Genomic DNA, 27628 nt, shown 5'->3' with positions numbered 1-27628 from the left:
CTCAACACTGGGGTCCCTACATTTTTGTCTGCCTCCACGACAAATTTATCTCATTTGGACCTTGCGGTCGGTATTGTTCCGCTAGCTCGGCGCTTTGAATGGTTCGCCCTTGATGATACACACTCGAGTGACCACTTTCCATGTGTCCTTAGACTGCAGCCTCAACTGCCATCTATGCGCCCGAGACGCTGGAAGTTTGCCCAGGCCGACTGGACACTTTTTTCATCTCTAGCGACATTCGATGACCGTCACTTTCCCAGCATCGACGATGAGGTCACACACATTACTGACGTTATTCTTACAGCTGCGGAACGTTCAATACCACGCACCTCCGAATTGCCCCGGCGCCCCCTAATTCCTTGGTGGAACGAGGCATGCCGTGACGCAATACGTGAGCGGCGATGTGCTCTCCGCATTTTCCGCCACCATCCTACTTTGGGCAACTGTATCCGCTATAAGCAGTTCCGAGCGCGATGCCGTCGTGTCATCCGCGATAGCAAGAAGGCAAGCTGGAAATTCTTTATTAGCTCATTTAACACCTTCACTCCCTTGTCGGAAGTTTGGAGTCGGCTTCGACGGTTCTCAGGCGCGCCTAGTTTCTCCCCGGTCTCTGGGCTCACTGTCGCGCATGATACATTAGTGGACCCCGTCGCAATTTCTAACTCATTGGGTCAGCACTTTGCTGAGATTTCGAGCTCTTCAAATTACCCGCCAGCGTTTCTCCCGAAGAAATGTGCAGCGGAAGTGCGACCTCTTGCTTTCTCCTCTCAAAATCGCGAAAGCTACAATACTGTTTTCTCCATGCGGGAACTCCAACATGCACTCTCTTCTTCTCGCTCCTCCGCCCCAGGACCGGATGGTATCCACATCCCAAAGTTGCTGCAATTATCAACCCATAGTCTGCGTTACCTCCTTCGCCTTTATAATCGCATTTGGACCGACAGTACTTTTCCCAGACGATGGCGGGAAGCTATCGTCGTTCCTGTTCCGAAACCTGAAAGGACAAAAATCTCCCCTCTAGCTATCGCCCCATTTCTCTCACGAGTAGTGTCTGTAAGGTTTTGGAGCGTATGGTGAATTACCGTTTAGCTTGGTGGTTGGAATCCCGCAGTCTTTTAACACCTGCCCAATGCGGATTCCGAAAGCATCGTTCTGCAGTTGACCATCTTGTTGCTCTCTCCACTTATATCATGAATAATTTTCTCCGGAAACACCAAACAGTAGCAATATTTTTTTGATCTGGAGAGAGCATACGATACCTGTTGGAGGACAGGTATCCTCCGCATATTGTTCTCTTGGGGCTTTCGAGGTCGGCTGCCCCTTTTTCTTCGCGAATTTATGGCAGAGTGCACATTTAGGGTGCGGGTGAACACTACTCTCTCCTGTACTTTCTCCCAAGAAAACGGGATACCCCAGGGCTCCGTGCTGAGTGTTGTACTGTTTGCCATTGCCATCAATCCAATTATGGATTGTCTCCTTCCTGATGTCTCGGGCTCCCTCTTTGTGGACGATTTTGCAATCTACTACAGCTCTCAACGGACCAGCCTTCTTGAACGACGTCTTCAAGGATGTCTCGATCGCCTCCACTCTTGGAGCATCGACACCGGCTTCCGTTTTTCTCCCAGTAAGACCGTTTGTGTTAATTTTTGGTGACGTAAGGAGTTTCTTCCGCCCTCCTTACATCTAGGTCCTGTCAACCTTCCGTTTTCAGACGTCGCTAAATTCTTGGGTCTTACGTTTGACAGAAAACTGTACTGGTCCTCCCACATTTCCTATCTTTCGGCTCGCTGTCTGCGAACCCGCAACACCCTCCGTGTCCTGAATGGTACCTCCTGGGGAGTGGACCGAGTGGTCCTTCTCCGCCTCTATCGCGCCTTAGTGCGCTCGAAATTGGACTACGGAAGCATAGTCTACTCCTCTGCTCGGCCGTCTATTCTTCGGCGTCTCGACTCTATCCACCACCGTGGATTACGGTTAGTGTCTGGAGCTTTTTACACCAGCCCTGTGGAAAGCCTTTATGCTGAGACTGCTGAACCTCCGCTGTCCAATCGGCGAGCAGTTCTTCTGAGTCGTTATGCAAGCCATCTGTCTTCCTTGCCTGCTAATCCAGCCCATGACATTTTTTTCGACGCCTCCTTTGATGTAGGGTATGCAGGCCGCCCCTCCTCCCTACTACCACCGGGAGTCCGCTTTCGTCAACTGCTCCATTCTCTTTCCTTCCGCTTTCCTAAAACCTTCTTGACAACTTGGGGTACAGCACCGCCTTGACTCCGTCCCCGGATCTGCCTGCTCCGAGACCTTTGTCGATTTCCCAAGGATGGTACCCCTTCACTTGTTTATCGTCGGGCATTTGCTGCTCTCTGTGCACAAATGACGGACGCCACATTTATTTACACCGACGGCTCGAAAACATCGTTAGGTGTAGGGAGTGCCTATATTGTTGGCGACACCCCAAATCATTTTCAGCTTCCTGACCAGTGTTCAGTTTATACTGCGGAGCTTTACGCTGTTCTCCAGGCTGTCCACTACATCCACCGCCATCGGCGGATACAGTACGTTATCTGCTCAGATTCTCTCAGCTCTCTCCTCAGTCTCCAAGCTCTTTACCCTGTGCACCCTCTGGTCCACTGGATTCAGGACTGTCTGCGCTTGCTCCACCTGGGGGGCGTCTTGGTGGCGTTCCTCTGGCTCCCGGGACACGTTGGTATCTGCGGAAATGAGGCGGCCGATGTTGCAGCCAAGGCTGCAGTCTCTCTTCTTCGGCCAGCAATTCAATTGATTCCCGTCGCCGATCTCCGGAGCGTTTTATGTCGTCGTGTTGTTCATTTATGGCACGCGCATTGGTCGACACTTCCCCAAAATAAATTGTGGGACGTGAACTCTTCCTTGTGCTTGGACCTCTTCCTCCCGAACACGTCGTCGGGAGGAGGTAATTTTAACTAGACTCCAGATAGGACACTGTCTTTTTAGCCATCGACATCTTTTAAGCGGCGATCCTCCCCCACTCTGTCCCCACTGCTCTCAGCTGTGGACGGTAAGACACCTTTTAATTGAGTGCCCCTATTTTAATCCGTTACGCGCCCGTCTACAGCTGTCGCCTGATATATCGTCAATTTTAGCAGATGACACGCGCTTGGCCGATCGCGTTCTAGAGTTCATTCGTGCCAGTGAAATGACGTCAGTCATTTGAAGTTTTTTTTTGGGACAACCAACCCCCTTCTGTAGTGGATTTTTAAGCCTTCCTTCTGCTTTTAGTTTCTCCAATTTTATGACTTTCGTTCCCATTGCAGCTGGTTTCTGTTTTCGGTTTTTTACTGCTTCCTAAGTCACAGACTGGGCGCTAATGACCATAGCAGTTTTGCGCCCTAAAACAAAAAAAAAAAAAAAATGATCAATAGCTTTGTGCGTGTAGTCTGCATTTTCTGCTTTATTCCAAGGCTGGCTTTGAGAAGGAAGACGCACTTTTTGCAGAAACCCGTAGGAAAATAAATGTTAAAGGTAATGGTAATAATGTCCTAGAAAACTTAAAATGTGAAAAATGTTGTAACGCTGAATTGTTAATTATGGGGAAGCATTGTTTTGGACTAATAAGACTTCTGTGTGGACCAAAAAAAGAACTTAAATAGCAGGAAAACATAAAATATGGAAACGTAAAAATGTGGTTTTACTGTACTTGAAAACTGATCATCTTTTTGTATTTTCACACAGTAATGAACGCTACAAAATAAAGGGTGCAACTGTGCTAGTGTCCTTTATCGGTTGCTGCTTCCTCTCGACATATCCTGTCATACTTGCAAATTTCCAGTTAGAGGGGCATTCTAAAATTTCTCAGCCCAATGCAAGACTAACACAAGGATGATCAGAACACTGTGAGGTTTGAGATGCACGACTATGCTGGTATGTTGCACAATAAAACTGCAGCAATAAAACATAAACAAGATAATAACACCAAAATAAAACTGTTTCAAAGGAAACATTTACATCGCCAAAACACATTGCGTTCACAAGTGTCTGCAGACAGCAAAATGATGAAGACTGTGCAGTAGTTAGTAACAAAAACTGCTTTCCATGAGTGTGATGTCACAATTGTCTACATTTCTAACAGGTTGTGGGAAATATTGCGAATGGGTTTTGAAAAATGTTAATTTCAAAGTAAGTTTCCTTTTACGCAAGGCAAATTCTAGTATGTGTGAGAATGTGTGATAAATTCCTTGAATCATGGAGCATTTACTTTCATTCAAAACTTAATACTGAGGACCAGTCACTTAGAAACATTTTGGGCCCAGAAGACCAACCATTTATGCCGTTATTTAAAATTTTACTGGCACATTTGTGTTTGATACGTCCTAAACGGCAGCACATGCTAAAAAGATCCACGCTTCATCGTTATTTTCCTCATATTTATTTTACTTCCTTCTTAATTTATTTATTTTGCCGGCCGCGGTGGTCTAGGGGTTCTGGCGCTGCAGTCCGGAACCGCGGGACTGTTACGGTCGCAGGTTCGAATCCTGCCTCGGGCATGGGTGTGTGTGATGTCCTTAGGTTAGTTAGGTTTAAGTAGTTCTAAGTTCTAGGGGACTTATGACCTAAGATGTTGAGTCCCATAGTGCTCAGAGCCATTTGAACCAATCTTAATTTATTTTAGTTGCTTCATAGATTTCAAACTATGAAATAATGATGGCAAAGGATGTAATTGTCATAAAAAAGTGCTTGATGGACTATTTATTCAGTCAGATAACCCTATGAAATGCTGTGTACAAAGCAGTGAAATTTATAATTTTGCTTGGTAGAAATATTCAGCTGCTGCAGTTTAAGCTATGCACCTAGGAATCTGCTTAATTACACCGCCGTGAAAAAAGCAAAAAAAATTTGATGAGCAATATTATATGTGAATGCTTAGCTTTTCTTGTAGCTATACTGCATGTACATTAATTTAAACCATTAACTTTCCCTGTGCTACTTACCAGTGGTGCTGCTGTTGGCTGACTTACCACAGGCACTGTGTTCTGAATGTCTGCACACAGCACTGGCTGATAAAAGCTCATTGTAGTCTCGACTTCAGTGCTTCAGAAACTACAGAGATATATTTGGTGGAATCTGTATTTATACTTCCGTAATATGTTAATATGCAGTGTACATGTTGCTGCGCATTGAAGATCTTTCCAGAATGCATTTATATATATATATATATATATATATATATATATAATATGAGTGTGCGAGTGTAAACCTGTCCTTTTTTCCCCCTAAGGTAAGTCTTTCCGCTCCCGGGATTGGAATGACTCCTTACCCTCTCCCTTAAAACCCAATCCTTTTGTCTTTCCTTCTCCTTCCCTCTTTCCTGACGAGGCAACCGTTGGTTGCGAAAGCAGAGTTTTGTGTGTATGTTTGTGTTTATTTGTGTGTCTATCGACCTGCCAGCGCTTTTGTTGGGTAAGTCTCATCATCTTTCTTTATATATAATAGAAGGAAACAATCCATGAAGGAAAAATATACCTAAAAACAAAGATGATGTGACTTACCAAATGAAAGTGCTGGCAGGTCGACATACACACAAAATTCAAGCTTTCACAACAAACGGTTGCCTCATCAGGAAAGAGGGAAGGAGAGGGAAAGACGAAAGGATGTGGGTTTTAAGGGAGAGGGTAAGGAGTCATTCCAGTCCCGGGAGCGGAAAGACTTACCTTAGGGGGGAAAAAGGGACGGGTACACAACTCTCGCACGCGCGCGCACACACATCCATCCATCCACACATATGCAGACACAAGCAGACATATTTAAAGACAAAGAGTTTGGGCAGAGATGTCAGTCGAGGCAGAAGTGCAGAGGCAAAGATGTTGTTGAATGACAGGTGAGGTATGAGTGGCGGCAACTTGAAATTAGCGGAGATTGAGGCCTGGTGGATAACGGGAAGAGAGGATATATTGAAGAGCAAGTTCCCATCTCCGGAGTTCGGATAGGTTGGTGTTGATGGGAAGTATCCAGATAACCCGGACGGCGTTCGAGAAAGTGGTTGGTTACCAAGCCCCCACAGAGTGTATCTCTGCCTATGTAGATCAACACCTTCAACCCATTACATGCAGTCTCCCATCCTTCATCAAAGACTTTCTCGAACGCCTGGAATCCTTACCCAATCCATTACCCCCAGAAACCATCCTTGTAACCATTGATGCCACTTTCTTATACACAAATATCCCGCACGTCCAGGGCCTCGCTGCGATGGAGCACTTCCTTTCACGCCGATCACCTGCCACCCTACCTAAAACCTCTTTCCTCATTACCTTACCCAGCTTCATCCTGACCCACAACTTCTTCACTTTTGAGGACCAGTCATACCAACAATTAAAGGGAACAGCCATGGGTACCAGGATGGCCCCTTCGTACGCCAACTTATTCATGGGTCGCTTAGAGGAAGCCTTCTTGGTTACCCAGGCCTTCCAACCCAAAGTTTGGTACAGATTTATTGATGACATCTTCATGATCTAGACTCACAGTGAAGAACAACTCCAGAATTTCCTCTCCAACCTCAACTCCTTTGGTTCCATCAGATTCACCTGGTCCTACTCCAAATCCCATGCCACTTTCCTTGATGTTGACCTTCACCTGTCCAATGGCCAGCTTTACACGTCCGTCCGCATCAAACCCACCAACAAGCAACAGTACCTCCATTACGACAGCTGCCACCCATTCCACATCAAACGATCCCTTCCCTACAGCCTAGGTCTTCGTGGCAAACGAATCTGCTCCAGTCCGGAATCCCTGAAGCATTACACCAAAAACCTGACAACAGCTTTCGCATCCCGCAACTACCCTCCCGACCTGGTACAGAAGCAAATAACCAGAGCCACTTCCTCATCCTCTCAAACCCAGAACCTCCCACAGAAGAACCACAAAAGTGCCCCACTTGTGACAGGATACTTTCCGGGACTGGATCAGATTCTGAATGTGGCTCTCCAGCAGGGATACGACTTCCTCAAATCCTGCCCCGAAATGAGATCCATCCTTCATGAAATCCTCCCCACTCCACCAAGAGTGTCTTTCCGCTGTCCACCTTCGTAACCTCTTAGTTCATCCCTATGAAATCCCCAAACCACCTTCCCTACCCTCTGGCTCCTACCCTTGTAACCGCCCCCGGTGTAAAACCTGTCCCATGCACCCTCCCACCACCACCTACTCCAGTCCTGTAACCCGGAAGGTGTACACAAAGGCAGAGCCACGTGTGAAAGCACCCACGTGATTTACCAACTGACCTGCCTACACTGTGAAGCGTTCTATGTGGGAATGACCAGCAACAAACTGTCCATTCGCATGAATGGACACAGGCAGACAGTGTTTGTTGGTAATGAGGATCACCCTGTGGCTAAACATGCCTTGGTGCACGGCCAGCACATCTTGGCACAGTGTTACACCGTCCGGGTTATCTGGATACTTCCCATCAACACCAACCTATCCGAACTCCGGAGATGGTAACTTGCTCTTCAATATATCCTCTCTTCCCATTATCCCACCGAGCGAGGTAGCGCAGTGGTTAGACACTGGACTCGCATTCGGGAGGACGACGGTTCAATCCCGCGTCCGGCCATCCTGATTTAGGTTTTCCGTGATTTCCCTAAATCGCTCCAGGCAAATGCCGGGATGGTTCCTTTCAAAGGGCACGGCCGACTTCCCTCCCCATCATTCCCTAATCTGATGAGACCGATGACCTCGCTGTCTGGTCTCCTTCCCCAAAACAACCCAACCCAACCCGTTATCCACCAGGCCTCAATCTCCGCTAATTTCAAGTTGCCGCCACTCATACCTCACCTGTCATTCAACAACATCTTTGCCTCTGCACTTCTGCCTCGACTGACATCTCTGCCCAAACTCTTTATCTTTAAATATGTCTGTCTGTATATGTGTGTGCGTGTGTGTGTGTGTGTGTGTGTGTGTGTGTGTGTGTGTGTGTGTACCCGTCCCTTTTTCCCCCTAAGGTAAGTCTTTCCGCTCCCGGGACTGGAATGACTCCTTACCCTCTCCCTTAAAACCCACATCCTTTCGTCTTTCCCTCTCCTTCCGTCTTTCCTGATGAGGCAACGGTTTGTTGCGAAAGCTTGAATTTTGTGTGTATGTTTGTGTTCGTTTGTGTGTCGGTCGACCTGCCAGCACTTTCATTTGGTAAGTCATATATATATATATATATATATATATATAGAGGGAAACATTCCACGTGGGAAAAATATATCTAAAAAGAAAGATGGTGAGACGTACCAAACAAAAGCGCTGGCAGGTCTATAGACACACAAACATACACACAAAATTCAAGCTTTCACAACAAACGGTTGCTTCGTCAGGAAAGAGGGAAGGAGAGGGAAAGACGAAAGGATGTGGGTTTTAAGAGAGAGGGTAAGGAGTCATTCCAATCCCGGGAGCGGAAAGACTTACCTTAGGGGGAAAAAAGGGCAGGTATACACTAGAGTGTGATCTATATAAGCTAACAATTACAGTATTCTCTACATTTAGTCTTATACAGCTAAATTCTCCATCTAGTTCTGCACAGTAAGAGCTAACATCTATTTTAGTAAACATTATACTATCTTTAACAAATATTAAGACACCTCCATTCTTTCTTTCACTTCTACACATAATGTCTCCAACAGCATACCCTTGAGGAACAAAATATTGTACTTGATCTTCTGTCAGCTGTTCTGAGATACAAACATCAACGTTTTCAATACTGCAAAAATGTTCTAATTGTAATACTTTGTTCCTAATGCAGGGAATGTTTGTTTGCATCACAGTAACAGATTTATCTTTATTGTTTATTGCCTGTGAACACACACTCATTCGAATGTCTCTTTTAGCACCTAGTTAAAGTACAGGAGGTTTATTACTCGCTGATTCACAGACTTTTATGCTAAAAAATTATGTACATTCCAGGTATTACTCAAACCGCTACTTTCGTAGATTGTTTTATTCCGTGTGAGTCTTCCTTTAACTTGTGATACTACTTGTACGAGTGTTCTAAAAGTATTGATACTTAAAAAAAATTATTAAAAGGAACTGATTCAGAGTATGTGAGAGTTTATTTAATTGCTTTTTTATGTAGTCTAATAAAACACATTTCTTTTATTTCTTTACAAATGATGATCCTTTTTTTTAAAAAAAAAAAAAAACACATTTTGGAATGTTTCCCAATTTAGCAATTGATGTCAATATTTAGGAAACTGCTTATTTCTGTTCTAAATTATAGTTACAGATTTTAAAAATAAACATTTACTAAGGGCAGATGTTGCAGCAATGATAAGATTGTTGAAGTTTCACTGTACTTGTCAAAGGATGACACTTCCTAGGACTAACTTTAAAGCTCAGAATGATGGCTAATTGTAGCTACGTAGTGAATGAAATTAAATTAATTAAAATAATGACTTGTGATCCAAAAAATAATGCTCCACAGATACAACTACTTTGTATCAGAAGATATCGAAAGTGAATTTTAGTAGGTTCATACACACCTTTCGTTTATTTTGTAAGGCTCAGAGGCACTGCTGCCGACTTTTTCATTCTACAACAGTACAGAGAGTACTGACATGTTTGAATAAATTGGCCAGATTGCTACGAAACTGCATAATTTTAAAACATTGTTCGCACTTTGTAGTGGCGTCATTTTGTTTGCACTTTGTAATGGCGTCATTCATGTTAGTAAAATGAATCATGTCAGATTTTGGCAGTGCCATAACAGAATAAAAACTAACAAACTTTTGACAATAAGCATGCACTGCACGATTGCAGACCGCAACAAACAGAATGGCCAGTGAAACAGGTGAACAAGCCTGATGGACCAAGAGTTGCACAAGTGGCAGAGGACAGTACCATTGACACGAGCACTCAGTCAGTATTCAGACGTGCATAAAATCGATTTGATGCAAGTGCTTTTCTTTCACATTTACTTCTACTGGAACATCCCTGCATATGGGTGAGCCATTGACTTAAAATGCATGAAATGACACATTTCGTGCAAGTGGTGGAGCTGTTGAAACAAAGGGTGTCATACTGTGGAGGTGACCTGGAGCGAGTGAAAATAGTTTCATCTGGTAATGAAAGTAATGACTACTGTTTTCGTAGTGTGGCACTTGGACTACATCTAGAATAGATCCCTCACTGGCTAGAGTTTGGCTTACGTGTATCTCAGTTTCTATTTGGGCTAAATGTGCACATCTTGGAAGGAATTAAGCTTTTTCCTATGACAGTAATGCACACTCAGCTGTGTCTTGATTTCTTGCCATAGAACTGCGTGACCTTCTCATGGCCCTGTGTGATTTAAACTCCTCAATGTTTCTGAATATGGTTCCCAGTTACTACTGTGTTCTCACACTTGAAGTGACTGTGTGGATGAATATTTGTGTTAAATTGTGAGACTGAAAGTGAGAAAAATGTTTGTATTGTGTTGTTGGCAAAGTCCTATTTTGATGAGGACATTAAAAGCAGTGAAGTGTTTGAACTAAATGTGTCGATTTTATAATGTGACTGTTGGGGAAAAATAAAGTTTTTATTTCATTCTCACACTGTCACATGAAACTGATTGGGAAATTAAATAATGTAACTTCTACCAGACACCGTTATTGAGGGTGTATAGGCCCTGGGACAAAGCCAGGAATCTTTTAGAATTCTTGGAATTTTTCATCGTTTTAGTTTTCAGTTAAGTTTCTTAATTTTTGACTCATAAGAACGGGTACTCTAACAAAGAATTTTGCTTTAGCCCACTACTGCAGAATAATACTACAGCAATAAACATAAATGAGAGACGAACACCAAAATAAAACTTATGTTGCAAATAAAATATGCCATTCAGAACAACAAAACACAGTGTACACACAAGCATATGCTGACAGCAAAGTGTGCAATAGTCGGGAAAGCTCTATGAGTCACATGTGCAATAGTCGTTAGAATGAGTGCGCGTGCACATTTTATTCTGACACATGCAAATCCACTGTATGATGGAGGCTTAACCCTTTGTAACACATTGTGGATATAAATAAACAGTGACTGGTAACAATAGTTTAATTCAGTTACAGGTCACCTACAATGCTCACATTTAAAATTAAATAAATTGCAAAATCTAAGTCTTTTTCATCAGTAATTTGAAATGTTTCAGAATTTGTACTTGCCTTTCTTCCAGCCTGGTGTACCGATGGAAATTGTGCTGAACAAAGAATCGAAGAGGAAAACACCTGCAACTATAGCTTTCCGGGACGGAGAGCGATCGTTTGGTGAGGATGCACTCGTGGTCGGAGTGCGGTTCCCCCAGAACAGTTACAGCTACCTGCTTGACTTGCTGGGGAAGAATGTGGACAATCCTTTGGTACAACTCTTCCAGAAGAGGTTTCCCTATTACAAAATAGAAGCGGACCCTGACAGGGGCACGGTAGTCTTCAGGCATGACAGGTAATTGTGTAGGAAGTAGTGTTTTGTTTCTCCCTCTGTAAAGAATTACTTATTTAAATTTAACAGATGAACATACATTTGGAAACAGTCTACAGGACCTCAGTTGTTTCACCCAGTATAACATAGGGTAACCATTGGAGTAGGAAAAAAATGTATTTGCCTGACAGAATAAAAATTAAGAATAATTTGAGTATTGCAGTAATCATTAAAATTGCCACACATTGATATGGTTGTACAAATCTGACACCTCCAGTTTATGAATTCTACATGTGAATTTGATTAGTTCATGGACAATCCCATGCAAATTAACACCCAATTTACCTCATCATTTTAGATTTTGCTAAATGTGGTGTGCTCATAGTGGGTGCTGAGACTAAGAAAATTATCAAATTTCAATTTATCTCAAACTATTTTATGAAGTATGACTAAGCAAAGCTTTCAAACATTGGCAAAAAAGCACAAACAGACCAAGTTTAAATTGCTCTAGGAGCTGTTCTAATTGATCTAGAGAGCTGGGGAATGGTTGGTTTTGCATAGTTTATAATTCTGTTTCCGGTGATGTACTACAGATCGTGGGTTCTAATTAAGATTTTTTCCTAAAATGCCTATTTAAATTTTGATTTAATTTTTTTCCAGAATACAGAATTTACTATTTTCAAAATAGTTTGATAGATACTTGGTACTGTTGTAAATAGAAGTATGGGATGATGATGATGGGTTCATGTTAAAATTGTTCATATCTCTTGTTTTTCACTAGTAGCTCTGTTTTGACCAAACTTACCTTTAACACACAGGAATTTAATTAAAATACTACAAAATCAGTAATATCAAAATATCGTAATCTTAAAGGAAAACCAATCAGCAAATTCTGTAATTAAATAAGTTAATCGCTTTCTTTGATTTTAGTAAAATTTTAACTACTAACCAATTAATTGGGAAAACAACAATATTGGACATGGTGTCTTATGACTACAAATTTAAGTAAGGTTTGAAAGAAGTGTAAGTATTCATCTAACAGCTTTGACCCATGATGCTAGGATCAGAACTATTAAATACAGGGTTTTCATGTATACTGTCACAACGTTGTTTGATGATTTGCTGATAGTGCTAGTCACAAACATGTTGAGTTCAGGCACGGAGTGAGCTTTCTGTGTGTTGGAGTTCAACAAAACCAAGTGTCCTACAGCTGTTCAACAGATGTTTAGAACAAAGTACGGTAAGAAGCCACCAACAAGGAAGGCCATTTAACACTGGCACAACAAAATCGTTAAGATGGGTTGATTGTGTGTGGCAAAGAGAAGGGGACATCCCAGTGTGAGTAAAGGAGTCCAGAGAAATCGATGCATCATGCGTCCCGTGAACTTCAAATGGCTCCAATTACAGTGTGGAAAGTCCTGAGACAGTAGCTGTCTATGAAACGATTCAAATTGGAGCTAGTGCAGAAGCTCAATGATGACGACAGAGACAAGCGTATTGAGTTTTGTTTGCAGTTGCAACAATTGAATGAGGATGGGGATGGCATTGTTGATCGCTTAATTTTTAGCGACGAAGCCACTTTTCACACTAATGAGAGAGTGAACAGGCACAATTGTCGAGTCTGAGGTACAAAGCATCCACACAAATGCATTTAATTTGAGTGTGATTCCCCAAAGGTAAATGTTTTCTCTGCCTTGTCACGTCGAAAATTGTACGGGCCCTGCTTCGGCGAGAGCACTGTCACTGGATATTCCAACTTGGACAAGTTGCAGCAATGGCTTATGCCTCAAATGCAATCGGACTCTCAGTTCATCTTTCAGCAGGATAGGGCTCCAACCCATTTTCTTCGTGAAGTTCGTGGGTACTTGAACACAGAGCTGCCGCATTGATGGATTGGCTGTGCTACAGAAGGGGACAACTGTTTCATGAACTGGCCTCCCCAATTACCAGATATCACACTGTGTGAGTTTTTTCTGTGGGGACACATTAAAGATCTGGTGTATGTACCGCCTCTGCCATGTGATGTAGCAGAGCTCCGGGAGAGAATGCTGGAAGCGACTGCCACAGTCGACGATGCCATGCTGGGACAGGTAGGGCAAGAATTCGATTACTGTATTGATGTCTGCAGGGTCACTCATGGTTCGCATATCAAATGTTTTTAAAAACAACTTTAATAGTTTCTCTTTAAAATAAAATATGTAGGACATCTGTACAATGTTTACTTCTTGTGCAATAAATAGTGTTCCTGGACTTTATATACACCCTGTACATGATTCTTGTTTTTGAATAATAGGTGTCTATGTGTAGCTAAATGCAATGCAGTAGATACTAATGATAATTTTTAAACCATTATCTGTAAAATATAAATTAACACTAACCTGAGCAAAAATTAAGTTTTGAGTTGAAAGCCGTTTTCCAAAAAATTATCTCAGACCTTCACAGATTATCTTTTAAAAAAGCCAATTTAGTTTAACTTAAATAACTTTCAACAAGTATGCGTGTTCTGCAAGTCGGAGTAAATGGATTTACTTTTGTGAGGACATTCGTAACTGACATCCACATCTGAACACTAGGAGAATGATTCAGCTGGTTCACAAGGATGGAGAAAAGTTATTTTCACGTCAAGTTTTTCATTTTTTTCTAAAATGTATCCAAGCCACCACAGTGACAATGTAGCCTGATGTGTTTTGTAACTTCAGTTTGTGATGCAGTTACCTCCCTCTCCTAACCCTGCACATCATCTGCAACACATTTCAATATGGATTTTGACGTTGTTGGGAATGAATGTGTAATATTGCTGTGTGTCTTTGATTGTCAATGCTTTTTCAAGCTGGACTTTCAGGAACATTTCCGAAGCAGTGTTGTCTTCTTTAGTGGAATAAGCAAAATCTATTTTTGTTGTGTTATGTAATGCCCACTCAAATACAGAGTCTGCCAGAAAAATGTATACAGACTTTAAGGAATGAAAAGTATTACTTACTTGGCGGCTATACACATATATGGCAACAAGTGGTCGGCACAACTACATCAGTCAACGTTACAGTGGAGATCGCTGCACGTCGCTGTAATCTCCTGACGAAGTTCCTCCAGCGTGCATGGTTTACGTGAATAGACGTTATCTTTCACAGTTCCCCACAAGTAAAAGTCCATATGTGTTAGATCTGGCGACCATGGAGGGAACTCAATGGGCCCTCTTTGTCCTATCCAAAGCCCTGGAAAATTGCCATCCAAGAAAGCTCGTACGGCTAGGTGGTAGTGTGGTGGCGCCTCATTCTGTTGGTAGGAAACCTCTTCATTAGCTCCATAAAGCACGCGTATAGCTGGCAGCAAAACTGATGTGCTTAACATTTCCAGGTACTTTTCTCCAGTGACAGTACTATCAAAGAAAAAGCGTCCTACTAAGCCCACACCACACATGAACCCCTGGTAGATTGACTGCTTTATCCATAGAAACGTGCAGATTTTCCGGTGCCCTGTACACACTGTTATGCTGATTCATGGTTCCATTGAGTTTAAATTGTGCCTAGTCACTCCACACTACCTTCATCACAAATTGTTCATCATCAGTTACATTAGCCTGATACCATTCACAAAATTGCATTCAGTGACCAGGATTGTCATCATTAATTGTGTCCAGTAATCGAGGAATGTATACCTTCCACTTTGCAGGTTTCAGATTTCTTCCTGCACTTGTACTGCTTACCCCAACTTCACGTGCACATTGTGTAGCAGACTTCTGTGGAGAATTAACAAACATTTCCAACATGAGCCGACGAAGCAGAACTTGCAGCTGTATGGTGTCTTCCTAATCTTTTTTTGTGAATATTACAAATCATTCCAGAAGTTACCTTCTGTTCAGATGTATAAACAGTAATTGTATTGTGCTCTAGAGAATTGACAACAATCCAAAGCTCACATGCTCAGTTTTGTTTTCCTGTTTGTAATATATAACAAAAGGATCTGTAGTAATCCTGTAGAACTATTAATAAATTTTCTGAAAAATCACACGTAGCAACAAATTCCAGTTCATTAAGATTTTCTTCTGTAGAGTTCAGAGATGCTCTATATTGCTTGGTAGTGAAGTCATGCCAAATCAAAGAGAATGTTGTAATTAAAGTTGTTCAGTTAAACTTTCATCGAGAGAATCTTGTTAAATTTTACGCATTAGTTTCTCCTGGGAAATGTTCGCAATTTCCTATGTTCCAATCAATTGATGGGTTGTAAAGCATTTTTGGAATGCATTACTTGGAATTAAGTTGCCATTTGTTACTGTATTTAGTTTGACACTTTCTATCCTTAATTTTGTTTTGGTGAGTTGTGCCACTCTGTCCAGCTAATACAGTGTTTTGGTCTCAACTGAACAAATTTAGAGAAACCTGTTTTTATGTTATGAAACTTGTCTTTAAAATATTTATAAGCTTCTTTAAGGTTACACAAAATAAGGCTTTTACTTCCATTCAGTTCTGTAACTTTCAAGCAATCTTTAATACCTGGCACTGCGCCCTGCTAGCTGCATCATTTTCATAAAATAAATGTATAATTTTGACGATTTCTGTTGTTAAACTTTTCCCTGGTTTTGGGTTTGAACCTTCCACAAACACTTTTCCTTTCAAAATCTTTTTGAATTGCTGAACAGTGCAAATAGGAGCAGTAAATTCACTCGTTATATTCCTGATGCTCCAATTTGCAGGTAAACCTGTAAGAATCATTAGCTTTTTACACAATTTGTAGAATTAAAACACATTATGGTAGCCAAGATACACAAGAAGTTCACACACACCACAGTAATACAGATTTATGTCAACTAGCTCTGCAGAGCAAAAAGAGATTGAAGAAAGATATGATAAGATAAAAGAAAATATTCACATAGTTAAGGGATATGAAAATTGAATTGTGATGGGGGACTGGAATTAAATAGTATGAAAAGGAAGAGAAGTAAAAGTAGTAGGTGAACATGGTCTGGGGGATAGGAATGAAAGAGAAAGCCACCTTTTTGCACAGAGCATAATTTAATCATCGCTAACACTTGGTTTGAGAATCAGGAAAGAATGTTGTATATGTGAAAGAGACCTGGAGACACTATAAGGTTTCAAGATTGAGTATGTAACGGGAAGACTGAGATTTCAGAACCAGATTTTAAATTGTAAGACATTTGCGTGGGCAGATGTAGACTCAGACTACAATGTATTGTTTATGAACTGTAGAATAAAACTGAAGAAATAACAAAAAAAAGTAGTAAATGAAAGAGATGGGACCTAGATTGACTGAAAGAACCAGAGGTTGTAGAGAGTTTGACGGAGCATTAGGGAATGATTGACTAGAACTGGGTAAAGAAATACAGTGGAAGACGAGTATATGAAATAGTAAAGGCAGCAGGTGAAAAGACGAGGGCTAGTGGAAATCCTTGGGCAACACAAGATGTATTGAATTCAGTTGATGAAAGGAGAAACTATAAAAATCCAATAAATGAAGCAGGTGAAAGGGAATACAAATGTATAAAAAATGAAATTGATAGGAAGTGCAAAATGGTTAAGCAAGTGTGTCTAGAGGACAAATGTAAGGATTTAGAAGCATTTTCCACTAGGGAAAAGGTAGATACTGTGTACAGGAAAATTTGACAGACCTCAGGAGAAGAGAGAACCACCTGCATGAATATAAAGAGCTCAGATGGAAAACCAGTTCTAAGCAAAGAAGGGAAGGCAAGAAGGTGGAAGGAGTATATAGTGGATCTATACAAGGGATACGTACTTGAGGGCAATATTATGGAAATGGAAGAGAATGTGGAGGAAAATGATATACGAGATATGATAGTGCATGAAGAATTTGACAGAGCACTTGAAAGACCCAAGTTGTAACAAGGCCCTGGACTAGAACTACTGATAGCCTTCGAAGAGCCAGCCATGAAAGAACTGTTCCATCTAATGAGCAAGATGTAAGAGACAGGCGAAATACCTTCAGGCTTCAAGAAGAAAGTAATAATTCCAATTCCAAAAAAAAGCAGTGTGAAAATTACTGGACTATCAGTTTACTAAATGCATGGTTGCAAAATACTAACATAAATTCTTTACAGAAGAATCGAAACTGTTAGAAGCCGACCTAGGAGAAAATCAGTTTGGATTCCGTAGAAATATTGGAACATGTGAGGCAGTAATGACCCTGTGACTTCTCATAGAAGATAAGTCAATGAAAGATATACCTATGTCTGTGGGATCTGTAGACTTTGAGGAAGCTTTTCAGATTCTAAAGGTGGCAGGGGTAAAATAAAGGGAGCGAAAGGCTATTAACGATTTGTACAGAAACCAGATGACATTTATAAGAGTTGAGGGGCAATGAAAGGGAAGCAGTGGTTGAGAATGGAAGTAATAAAAGGTTGTAGTCTGTCACTGATACTATTCAGTCTCTAATATGAGCAAGCAACAAAACAAACAAAAGAAAAATTAGGAGTAGGAATTAAAGTCCAGGGCAAAGAAATACAAACTTTGATGTTTGCTGATGGCATTGTAATTCTGTCTGAGACAGCAAACTGCTGGGAAGAGCAAATGAATTGAATGGACAGTGTCTTGAAATGTGAATACAGGATAAACATCAACAAAAGCAAAGTGAGGATAATGGAATGTAGCCAAATTCTGCATTACAAATTGCATCCGGATACTTTGGGTCAGGCAGTATGTGTTGTAATAGGTAATATACTTATCCTTGGTGGATATTGTATACACTTCTTGATTTATAGTTATTACTGCAAATAATATTTGGAATAATATATTTGTATTAAAAGGAAGATTCTTTCTAGAGAATTATAAAATTATGAGACTCAATTACTACCTATTATTTATCTATGAGAGACAAAATATTTAGTACCACCAATGTGAATACATAAGACTGTCCTATCATTAGGTGTTTTTTCTGCCCTTGTCAGGGAGGAGAGAGGTGTAGGTTGCTGTGGATTAGTGTGTGAGGTTGACAGAAGTCACTCCTTGCAAGATCAGTGATAGTTGAGTACCGTTTATGATTTGGTGCTAAAAGAAAGAAATGTATAATGTGGCAAAAATAGAGCCTTTTGTCCATCTGCACACTGAAGCTATTTTAATATCACAGGAAGGTGATATAATTCGTGAATGTGAAGTGAATATGCCTATCACTTTCCAAGGTAATGAAGGAGATAACAATTCTATTCTAGTAGAGATATTGCAGTCAATATGAACACTGAGGACGTAGATCCCTTGTGGAAACAGTTACAAAGAATGTTAAATGAGGAATCATGGTTTGAAAGGACAGGTTAGAGAAATTAGCACAGCCTGTACTGCGTAACACAGATGGAGAATATAAAGCGGCATATGGAACAGTTGTCAACGTGAGTATACCACTTGCTCAAAGTGTAAAGAAATATGGAGAAAATATCTCTAATGGAACTTAGAGGCAGATTAGAACGTGTGCCAGACTCTGATTCATACTGGGAACATTTGCATTTTGCTAGTAGTGTCATTGCCAAATGAGGTACCCGAGTGCAACTTGTGACATGCCCTCACAGCTTTACTTCTGCCAGTACCTTATTCTCCTACCTCCCAAACTTCATACAAGTTCTCCAGCACACTTTGTGGGACTAGCACACTTTTCTTGCAGGATTGCTGGTTTTGCAAGGTGTGCAGGACGACTTCTGTGAAGTTTTGGAGGTAGGAGAAAGGTGCTGTCATAAGTTAAGCTAGGAGGGCAGCTCATGTGCTGTGCCTGGGTAGCTTAGTTAGTGGAGCACTTCCTGTGAAAGACAGAGGTATGTGGTGCGGTCCTGGTCTGGCAGACTGTTTCAATATACTGGGAAGTTTGAAATCAGTCCCCACTCTACTTCAGAGTGAAAATTTCGTTCTGCATCTCGAATGAAGTCTTCAGAAAATATTAGATGTACTAGAAGATGAAGAGTACAACAGAAGAGTAAATCGTGTTGCCAGTTTATTAGAATTAAGAAATGGGTCAGAATAAAAATAATTGTTCCTTTGGTCAACTTCATTGCTAACTATGGGTATTTGATAGTTCCTGTGAAAGCAGGTGCACTAAACTGGTACAGAATCAAAGAATGTATTTTTAGGGAATGTTCCCTCACAATTCCTGTATTAGTCCTTTGAAAGTTGGGAACATTTTAAATATTTTTTGTGATATTTTTAACCTGTCTGTGAAAATAAACATTGCTTGCTTGGCAAAGTGGAGTTTGTTTGGGGCAATTTGATGGTGCAGGTGCTTGCTACCTTTCCTCTGCAAAAATTTGATCATGAAGTATCTGATCAGTCTGCCCTCCCCACGAATCAAGTGAACATTATTCAAATATTTGGCATTTTAATAACAGAATACACATTTGAAGAAAGTTTGCTGTAATGATTGATATATTAATGAAATTATTACACTGAAAATTACTATTTTCAATAATTTTGTATATACCATTTAACAACATTCTGGATGATGAAATTGTAAAAAAAAGTAAATGGGTGGGATTTGAACCTGTAGTGGCAGTGATATAGTTGTCAACCTTAGCTGCTGCACTACTTCCACTTGGACAGAATAGCATTAACGAACAGTTATAGGAGGTAATCATAAAACATAAAGGTCGCTTTTCTCCGAAACTACATGAAAACCCACTTGCCAGTTACTTGGCACAAGTTTCTCTACAACATACCTAAGAATTGTCAAAATCCTTGATTAATAAATCTGATCGACCCCCCCAGTCAGCCAAAGAGTGAGAGGCAAGATTCACCCAGTTAAATGACTTTCATTGTTTTGTAGTCCAGGTTTTATGGCTTTGGCACAGTGTTCTCCTGTTCTTGACATTTTCGTCACTGGTGTGTGGTTTTGGAATTCCAGCTCCAGCATATGGAGCTCCCTTCCTACTGTTTTGGTGATGCCAGAGTTTAAGTGTGTGATATTCAGTTCTGCAGCTGTCCTCCTTAGTTTTCCTCACAATCCCCTTATTTTTCCTCACAATCCTCTTCAATGACAATCTGTCATTCGCTCGACACACACTTTTGTCTGTGTTGTGACTTAGAAGATGATGTTTTTCCACTTTCTCATTATGTGGTATAAATCGTCAATACAGTGCCCCTTGAAACACCAAAAACTTTGGCTATCTTTCTTACAGAAGCACCCACCATATGGGCTTCAACAATTGCCCATATTTGAAGTCACTTAGCTTCAACATAATCCACTCCAAACTACACAGAACACAGTTTTAACCATAGCACACACTTTTAATGTATTGACATTGCCCAGGTGCAGGTTTTGGTCAAATACAATAGTGCAACTGGCTGGCTTGGCTAGCATTTGCATTGATGTTAAAGCATGAACTTTTTACCATGTTCATATATTTTTGTCCAACTGCGTATATTTTGACACATTGGCAGCAGCTTTCCTTAGTAATGATTTGTCCACTGTTGGATAACAGTGGCACAAGCGTAGATAGGGATTAAAATTTGTGTTGCCCAGTCTCCTGCTCAGAATACTGCACAATAATCAGTTTTTCAACTTTTATTATATTCGAATAGTAATAGATTCCGTAGTGACTGGATTAATTTAATTTAGTCAGTCAAGTAAGACATGATTACGTGAACTGGTTTTCGATTTTGAGTGCATGTTTCTCTTTCAGTATACCAGAGGAAAAGTAATAAGTTGTGAGGAGAAATGAACAAAGAACAGTTCAGACAAGGGCCCAAATTGAAAGGGGTATCTGTCAATTATTTGGCCTTTGCAGATGACCTAGCCACTTAGCCAACAGTAACTTGGCAATCCTAAATACTGACTGATTGACAGAGATACCTGAGGAAGTAGGATTACATGTCTCCTCTGAAAAGACAGAAATACAAACACCAGCAATGGACTAGAATGAATTATTTTAATCAGAGGTAAGATTAATTTTGTGAATAAATTTAGGCACGTTGGCGAGATAATCCAGTCAAATGGTTTAGAACAGGAAGCGACAGTCAAATTGCTTAGAAAAGGAAGCGATCACTGTCAGGGTCTGCAAATTGGATAAAGCATATCACTTGATGGAAAAATTCCTCATTACAGAAGTCGCCATGCATTGGAGCGCACACACTACAGTATGATTGTCAAGTCTGAAGGAATATATGAGGAGCAAATTTTGAAAACGCATCCAGTAATGTCCACTGGTGGACAAAATTGAATTTGATATGAAATTGTGTATTTTCTGACGTGCTTTGCATATTCCTATAATCGGAGCCAATCAAAACAATTTTAAAACCTCCAAAAAGAGCTTTGAAAAGTAGCACATGCAACAAACAGCACTTGTCCTCTATCATGGATGAATCAAGCTGCATGAAGTCCATCAGTTCATTTTGTTTCATTAAGCAATGTTTACAGTATAACACTGGTGGACTTATGTGAAACCTTTTAACCATCCAATTGTTAATAGTTTTAAGTATTACAGCATTCTTGTGTATGTTCTTGCCAGCTAATCAAAATGCATTAGGTCAAATATCAAAATGCTTGTTGTCCAATAGAACACACTATAACCACATTTACTCCACCATAAAAGACCTCATATCTCGTACGTAAGTAAATTACTTGAATTAAACACATTTTCATCATCTGTACTTTCAATTTTTTATGTAAAATTAAAAAATTAATAAAAAATAAAGGGTTTTGACAATTAGTACCCGTTTCGAAACGCTGTAGGACCACTGCTCAGAATGACATCAAATTTGAACAGCATATTACTCACACAGGGTGAAACGTCATGGAGGAAAATGCAAATGTGATCAATAGGTGGCACTGTGAGTGTCAGAATATGCCCACCAACAGATGCATGGTATGTAGCTGTTAGTCAGTTTGCACCAGAGATGCCCAACACGACTGTCTTCATGAAGAATCACGTGCTGTTGTCAAAACTGTTTTACAAGAATGGGTACTATGCGCCAATAGCCCTGCAGAAGCTGTTTCTCAATTTCAGCTTGTTGCAGTAAATGGTGGACAAAACCCTGAACATTTTTCACACTAGTCTCTCAACAATTAGAAACCGATGCCATTTTGCTTTTTATGCAGTTTTTGGCCTCAGGACAATTAAAAACCCTGAGGCCAAAAACTACATAAAAAGCAAAATGGCATCGGTTTCTAATTGTTGAGAGACTAGCGTGAAATATGTTCAGTCTTCTGTCCACCATTTTCTGCAAGTTGAAATTTAGAAACAGCAGTTCAAATCTCGGTGTGGCACACATTTTAATCTGCCAGGAAGTTTCATGTTAGTGCACACTCTGGTGCAGATTGAGAATCTCATTCTAGTGACAATTTTAGATTCCATTTTTTTCACTCGTTTTAGCACAAATAATTGTTCAGATCTTTTGTGTCTGCCTAAGTGACTTCATTATCTTTCCGCCAAAGGAAAATAGTTGTTCAACAAGAGCAGAAATTGGTAAACAAGTATAATATTAAGGAAGAGTTTTTTTACAATCGTGTATCTGTTCAAGGAATGTAAATTATAGCCATTATCTTTTAAATATTGTGGTGTTACTAGATCTGTTGTAGTGGGGACACTTATCACGGCTGCAAAAGAATCGGAGCTCTCAACAAACACATAATAAGATCCAACCTTTTCTTTTTTTTATCAGAATGTTGCAAGTTGTTCCCATCTTCTTCTTCCTGTTTTGTCTGCTGCACTTCTGGTATTCACTACTAGGCTTTGGTACCCACCTCATTTTGAATAAGTGATGTGATATGGATGCTAATATTACACCCTTTGCTTTTGTGGTGTTGAATTCCATCCTGAACACAGATTCCAAAATTCCTGACGTTTTGACGTGGCTGCATCATGAAGATTTTTGTATGAATTACTTTGAGATCTGGCTTTATGATTTCAAATGGTGCGGGTGTGTGTGCGTGTGCTTGCAACTGTTCAAAATCTTCATATGCCTCTGGAAATTCTCTTGGTCCTAACGTATAATCAGCAGCAGCAGCAGCTGCTGCTGCTTTTTCATGAACAACTTTAATATCTTGCATATGGCTGAATCTCTTTCACTTGATCATGTATCCAAATCTTTTTCATGTATTTTAAAGGCGTTGACCACATTTCATCCATTGTCAGAAATAGTTTTCATGATTTTTGTCAACTTTGTATAGATTTAGAATGAATGTTCACAATCTCTTCAGCTGCTTTGTCGTAACTGTGCGAATCCTTAAATCTTGAATATCACCAGAGGTACATACAAAATCAACCTTTTTCAAAGCTCCTTTTGTATTCCATACATATTCTGTGTACTGTGCTGCAATTTCTTTAAATTAAGTGTTGTCCAATACAAAATTTTTGGTGGCACAGATAACTGCTGTGTTCCTTCAGTGAGATCCTTAAAGAACTCATTTTGTACGCTTGATGTTGGTGAATGGTATCACTTAGGAAACAATGAATCACCACAGTCAAATCTTTATTTGTGCTTACAAAGTAATGTTGAATAAACATCATTAATACGACAGTAGTATCTAAATTACTGATAGCTGATGAAAACTATCGATACTCATCTTACCTACAAAAAGAAAATCACTTGTTAAAGTACTCCATAGATGTAGACACCATTTACAAAGGTATAGCTGTCACTTGTCACAGGAATGGACTCTTAGTGTTTCCTGTGAGTAAACTCATAATCTTACAAAAGTATGATATTGACCTCGCTCCCTCCTCCCTTCACTATGTTTTGGGATCATTAGGTGTTATCAGATGATTTTTGTGTGTTTAATATAAATCAAACTGGTATAGTTAACATATAATGTTGGTGGTGGAATATTTGTTGCTGTCAGAAATAGTTTGCCTTGTAGTGAAATTGAAGTAGACATTCCCTGCGAAATAGTATGGGTCTAAACTATTAATTGGATCGTTTTACCGACGCCCGACTCGGAAGGTATAGTTGCTGAACAGTTCAAAGAAAACGTGTCTCATTTCAAATAGGTACCTCACTCATACAATTATAGTCGGTTGCGACTTCAATCTACCCTAGATATGTTGGAAAAATTACATGTTTAAAGCAGACAGCAGGCATAAAACGTCATCCAAAATTGTACTGAAGGCTTTCTCAGAAAATTATTTTGAAAAATTAGTTTATAAGCACACTCGAGGCATAAATGTTTGTGAAAGCATACTTGACCTCTTAGCAACAAATAATCCTGGATAAATAGTGAGTATCATGACGAATACAGGGATTAGTGACCACAAGTCAGTTGCTGCTAGGCTGAATACTGTAACACCTATAACCATCAAAAAGAAATGCAAAGTACATCTATTTAAAAATTACTCTTAATGCCATTTTAAGAGACAGTCTTCACTCCTTCCGATCTGATCATGTAAGTTAGAAAAGTTGTGGAATGATTTCAGAGAGATAGTATCGATAGCAATTTAGAGATATATACCACATAAATTAATAAGTGATGGTACGGATCCCACATGGTACACAAAAGGGGTCAGATCGTTGTTGCAGAAGCAGTGAAAAAAGCATGCCAAATTTAAACGAACACAAAATCCTTAAGACTGGCAAAGTTTTTCTGAAGTTAGAAATGTGGAAAGATGCAGTCAATGCCTTCACTGCATGTAACAGCGGTGAAGACACGGATGACAGTGCCACTAAAGCAGAGTTATTAAACACAGTTTTCTGAAACTCTTTCACCAAAGACGAAGTAAACATTCCTGAATTCCAATCGAGAACAACTGTCAAGAGGGGAAACATAGATGTACATATCTTCGGTGTTGCAAAGCAGCTTAAATAACTTAATAAAGACAAGGTTTCCAGTGCATGGTGTATACCAGTCAGGTTCCTCCCAGAGTATGCTGATACAGGAGCTCCATATTTAGCAATTATATACAACCACTCGCTCACAGAAAGATCTGCACCTGAAGACTGGAAAATTGCTCAAGTCTCACCAATACCCAAAAAGGGAAGTAGGAGTAATCCGTTGAATTACAGGCCCATATCACTAATGTTGATTTCTAGTAGGCTTTTGGAACATATACTGTATTCAGGCATGAAGTACCTCAAAGAAAAAGATTTATTCACACAGTCAGCACGGATTCAGAAAATATTGTTCTTGTGAAACCCAACTAGCTCTATACTCATGAAGTAATAAGTGCTATCGACAGGGGATGTCAAATTGATTCCATATTTTTAGATTTCCAGAAGGCTTTCGACTCCGTTTCTCACATGCGTATTCTAACCAAACTGTGTGCCTACGGAATATCGCCTCAGTTGTGCGACTGGATTCGTGATTTCCTGTCAGGAAGATCACAGTTCGTAGTAATAGAGGGAAAGTCATAGAGTAAAACAGAAGTAATATCCCCCCCCAGGGGGTCCACAACTCTTTTGTGGATACGTGCGTAGCGAGCACGGGACCCCGAGCTAATGTGGCCTTCCTTCCTTTCCGGGCTGCATACCTTCCCTTTCCGCATCCTTCCCCATCCCCATCTTAGCCCCTCCTCCCCTCACCTCTGGCTCTTTCCTTCCCTTTCTCCCCATCTGGGAGTATGGTTTGTGCCTACGTCCGGAGACGGACGCTCGTAAATGTACTGCATTCTTCGCCTTCCTTCCTTTGTCCTTCTCTTTTCCTTACCTCTTCTCTTTCCCTTTTCTCCGCTGCGGCGTTTGAGACCTCTCTTCTTTCCTTTCCCTTGATCTTTATTCCTCCCTGTGCGTGTCTGAAGGCCGACCCACGCCTTTTGTGCGTGGCCGGTGACGGGGTAACGCGTATTCCCCGCCCCGGGTAGACAGGTAGGACACGTACGTACCCCCTGGTAACGGCCAGGCCCAGGGAGGGGTGATTACCCGAGCTGATACCTTCCGAAAGTGCCGATTGGTCCCTCCGTCCGTTTGTCGGGAGGTGTGACCTGAGGTGTGAACAATCACCTAAGGCGGGAGTGCCCTCAGAGAGGGCCCGCACAAGGGAGGAGCGTGCCATCGGAGACGCCGGTAATCATGGGGGATTCTTCCGCAATGGTTTCCTCACCTTCCACTATGTCTGCTCACAAACGTAAGTATACTGAGTCTCAGCCACAGACGATTCTTCCATCGTTGCCACAGTTCCTTGTTGTTTCTCGGTCTGATGAAGGTCACGACTTCTCCACGGTCAACCCTTTCATTATTCAGAAAGGTGTCGACGCAATTGCAGGTCCTGTAAAGTCTTGTTCCAGATTACGGAATGGCACCCTGTTGTTAGAAACACACAGTGCCCTCCAGGCACAAAAATTGCTGTGTACTTCTCTGCTCCACACCTTCCCTGTCCGGGTGGAACCGCACCGTACCTTAAATTCCTCGCGTGGAGTCGTTTATACACGCTCCCTCGATGGATTGTCTGACGAAGAAATTCAGCACTATCTGTCTGACCACGGCGTCACGGCAGTTCATAGAGTTATGAAACGGGTTGACACGAACATCATTCCAACCCGCACTGTCTTCTTGACATTTGATAAAGTTCAACTCCCATCGAAAATCAAAGCAGGCTATGAGATAATTTCCGTTCGCCCTTACGTCCCAAACCCTACGCGTTGCTATCGATGTCAGCGATTCAGTCATACCAGCCAGTCCTGTTCCAATCCGGCCAAATGTGTTACGTGTGGCAAGGAGGCCCATGAGGGTGCTTGTCCACCTCCATCCCCTCGCTGCATCAACTGTATGGGTGACCACGCTGCTTCCTCTCGAGATTGCCCCGTTTTTAAGGACGAAAAGCTCATCCAGGAAATCAGAGTGAAGGAAAAGGTGTCGACCTTTGCTGCTCGAAAATTATTCGCCAGTCGCAAGCCCACCGTGCCTCAGACAGGAACATACAGCACTGTCCTTGCTTCTCCTCGGCCAACAAAGGAGGCGGCCACGCAGACTTGCGACCTCACCTTTAGTGCCACGGTCGTCAGATCGGCCAACGCAAAGATCGCTCGTTCAACCTCACCACTTTTGCCTGCCCACTCTATGGCTCACTCTTCGTCGGGTTCTGCTAAATCTCGTGCCCGAAAGTCGGACGCCAAGTCTTCGAAAAAAGAGCATACTCGTGAAGAGTTTTTACGTACCGCAACTTCCCAACCATCGGTTCCTCCTTCATCTAAACATCATTCTTCCAAGAAGGCAACAAAGAAACCCAGTTCCTCTCCTTCTCCGCCAAGGCGTGTCCCATCTACAGTACCACCTGGCGGAAATCGCCCTCGGCCGTCTTCTGTGTCGCCGAGGCGCACTGCTGGTGGCCGGTCAACCGGCCGATCGCTGGTGGCAGGAGC

The 27628-nt window shown here is 41.2% G+C and overlaps 1 protein-coding gene across 2 annotated transcripts in view; it reads left to right on the top strand.

Moving 5' to 3' along the window:
- LOC126106312 (hypoxia up-regulated protein 1) overlaps window positions 1-27628 on the top strand; it is a 119592-nt gene that overhangs the window by 16095 nt on the left and 75869 nt on the right. For both annotated transcript variants that reach the window (XM_049912539.1, XM_049912538.1), the window contains exon 3: window positions 11156-11421. In XM_049912539.1, the coding sequence (XP_049768496.1) occupies window positions 11156-11421 (266 nt within the window). The remainder of the gene's footprint in view (window positions 1-11155; window positions 11422-27628) is intronic.

Source organism: Schistocerca cancellata, chromosome 10, assembly GCF_023864275.1.
Source record: "Schistocerca cancellata isolate TAMUIC-IGC-003103 chromosome 10, iqSchCanc2.1, whole genome shotgun sequence".
NCBI classification, from domain to species: Eukaryota; Metazoa; Arthropoda; class Insecta; order Orthoptera; family Acrididae; genus Schistocerca; species Schistocerca cancellata.
The sequence above is the reverse complement of the archived record's forward strand: the minus strand, read 5'-3'. Positions and strand labels throughout refer to the sequence as shown.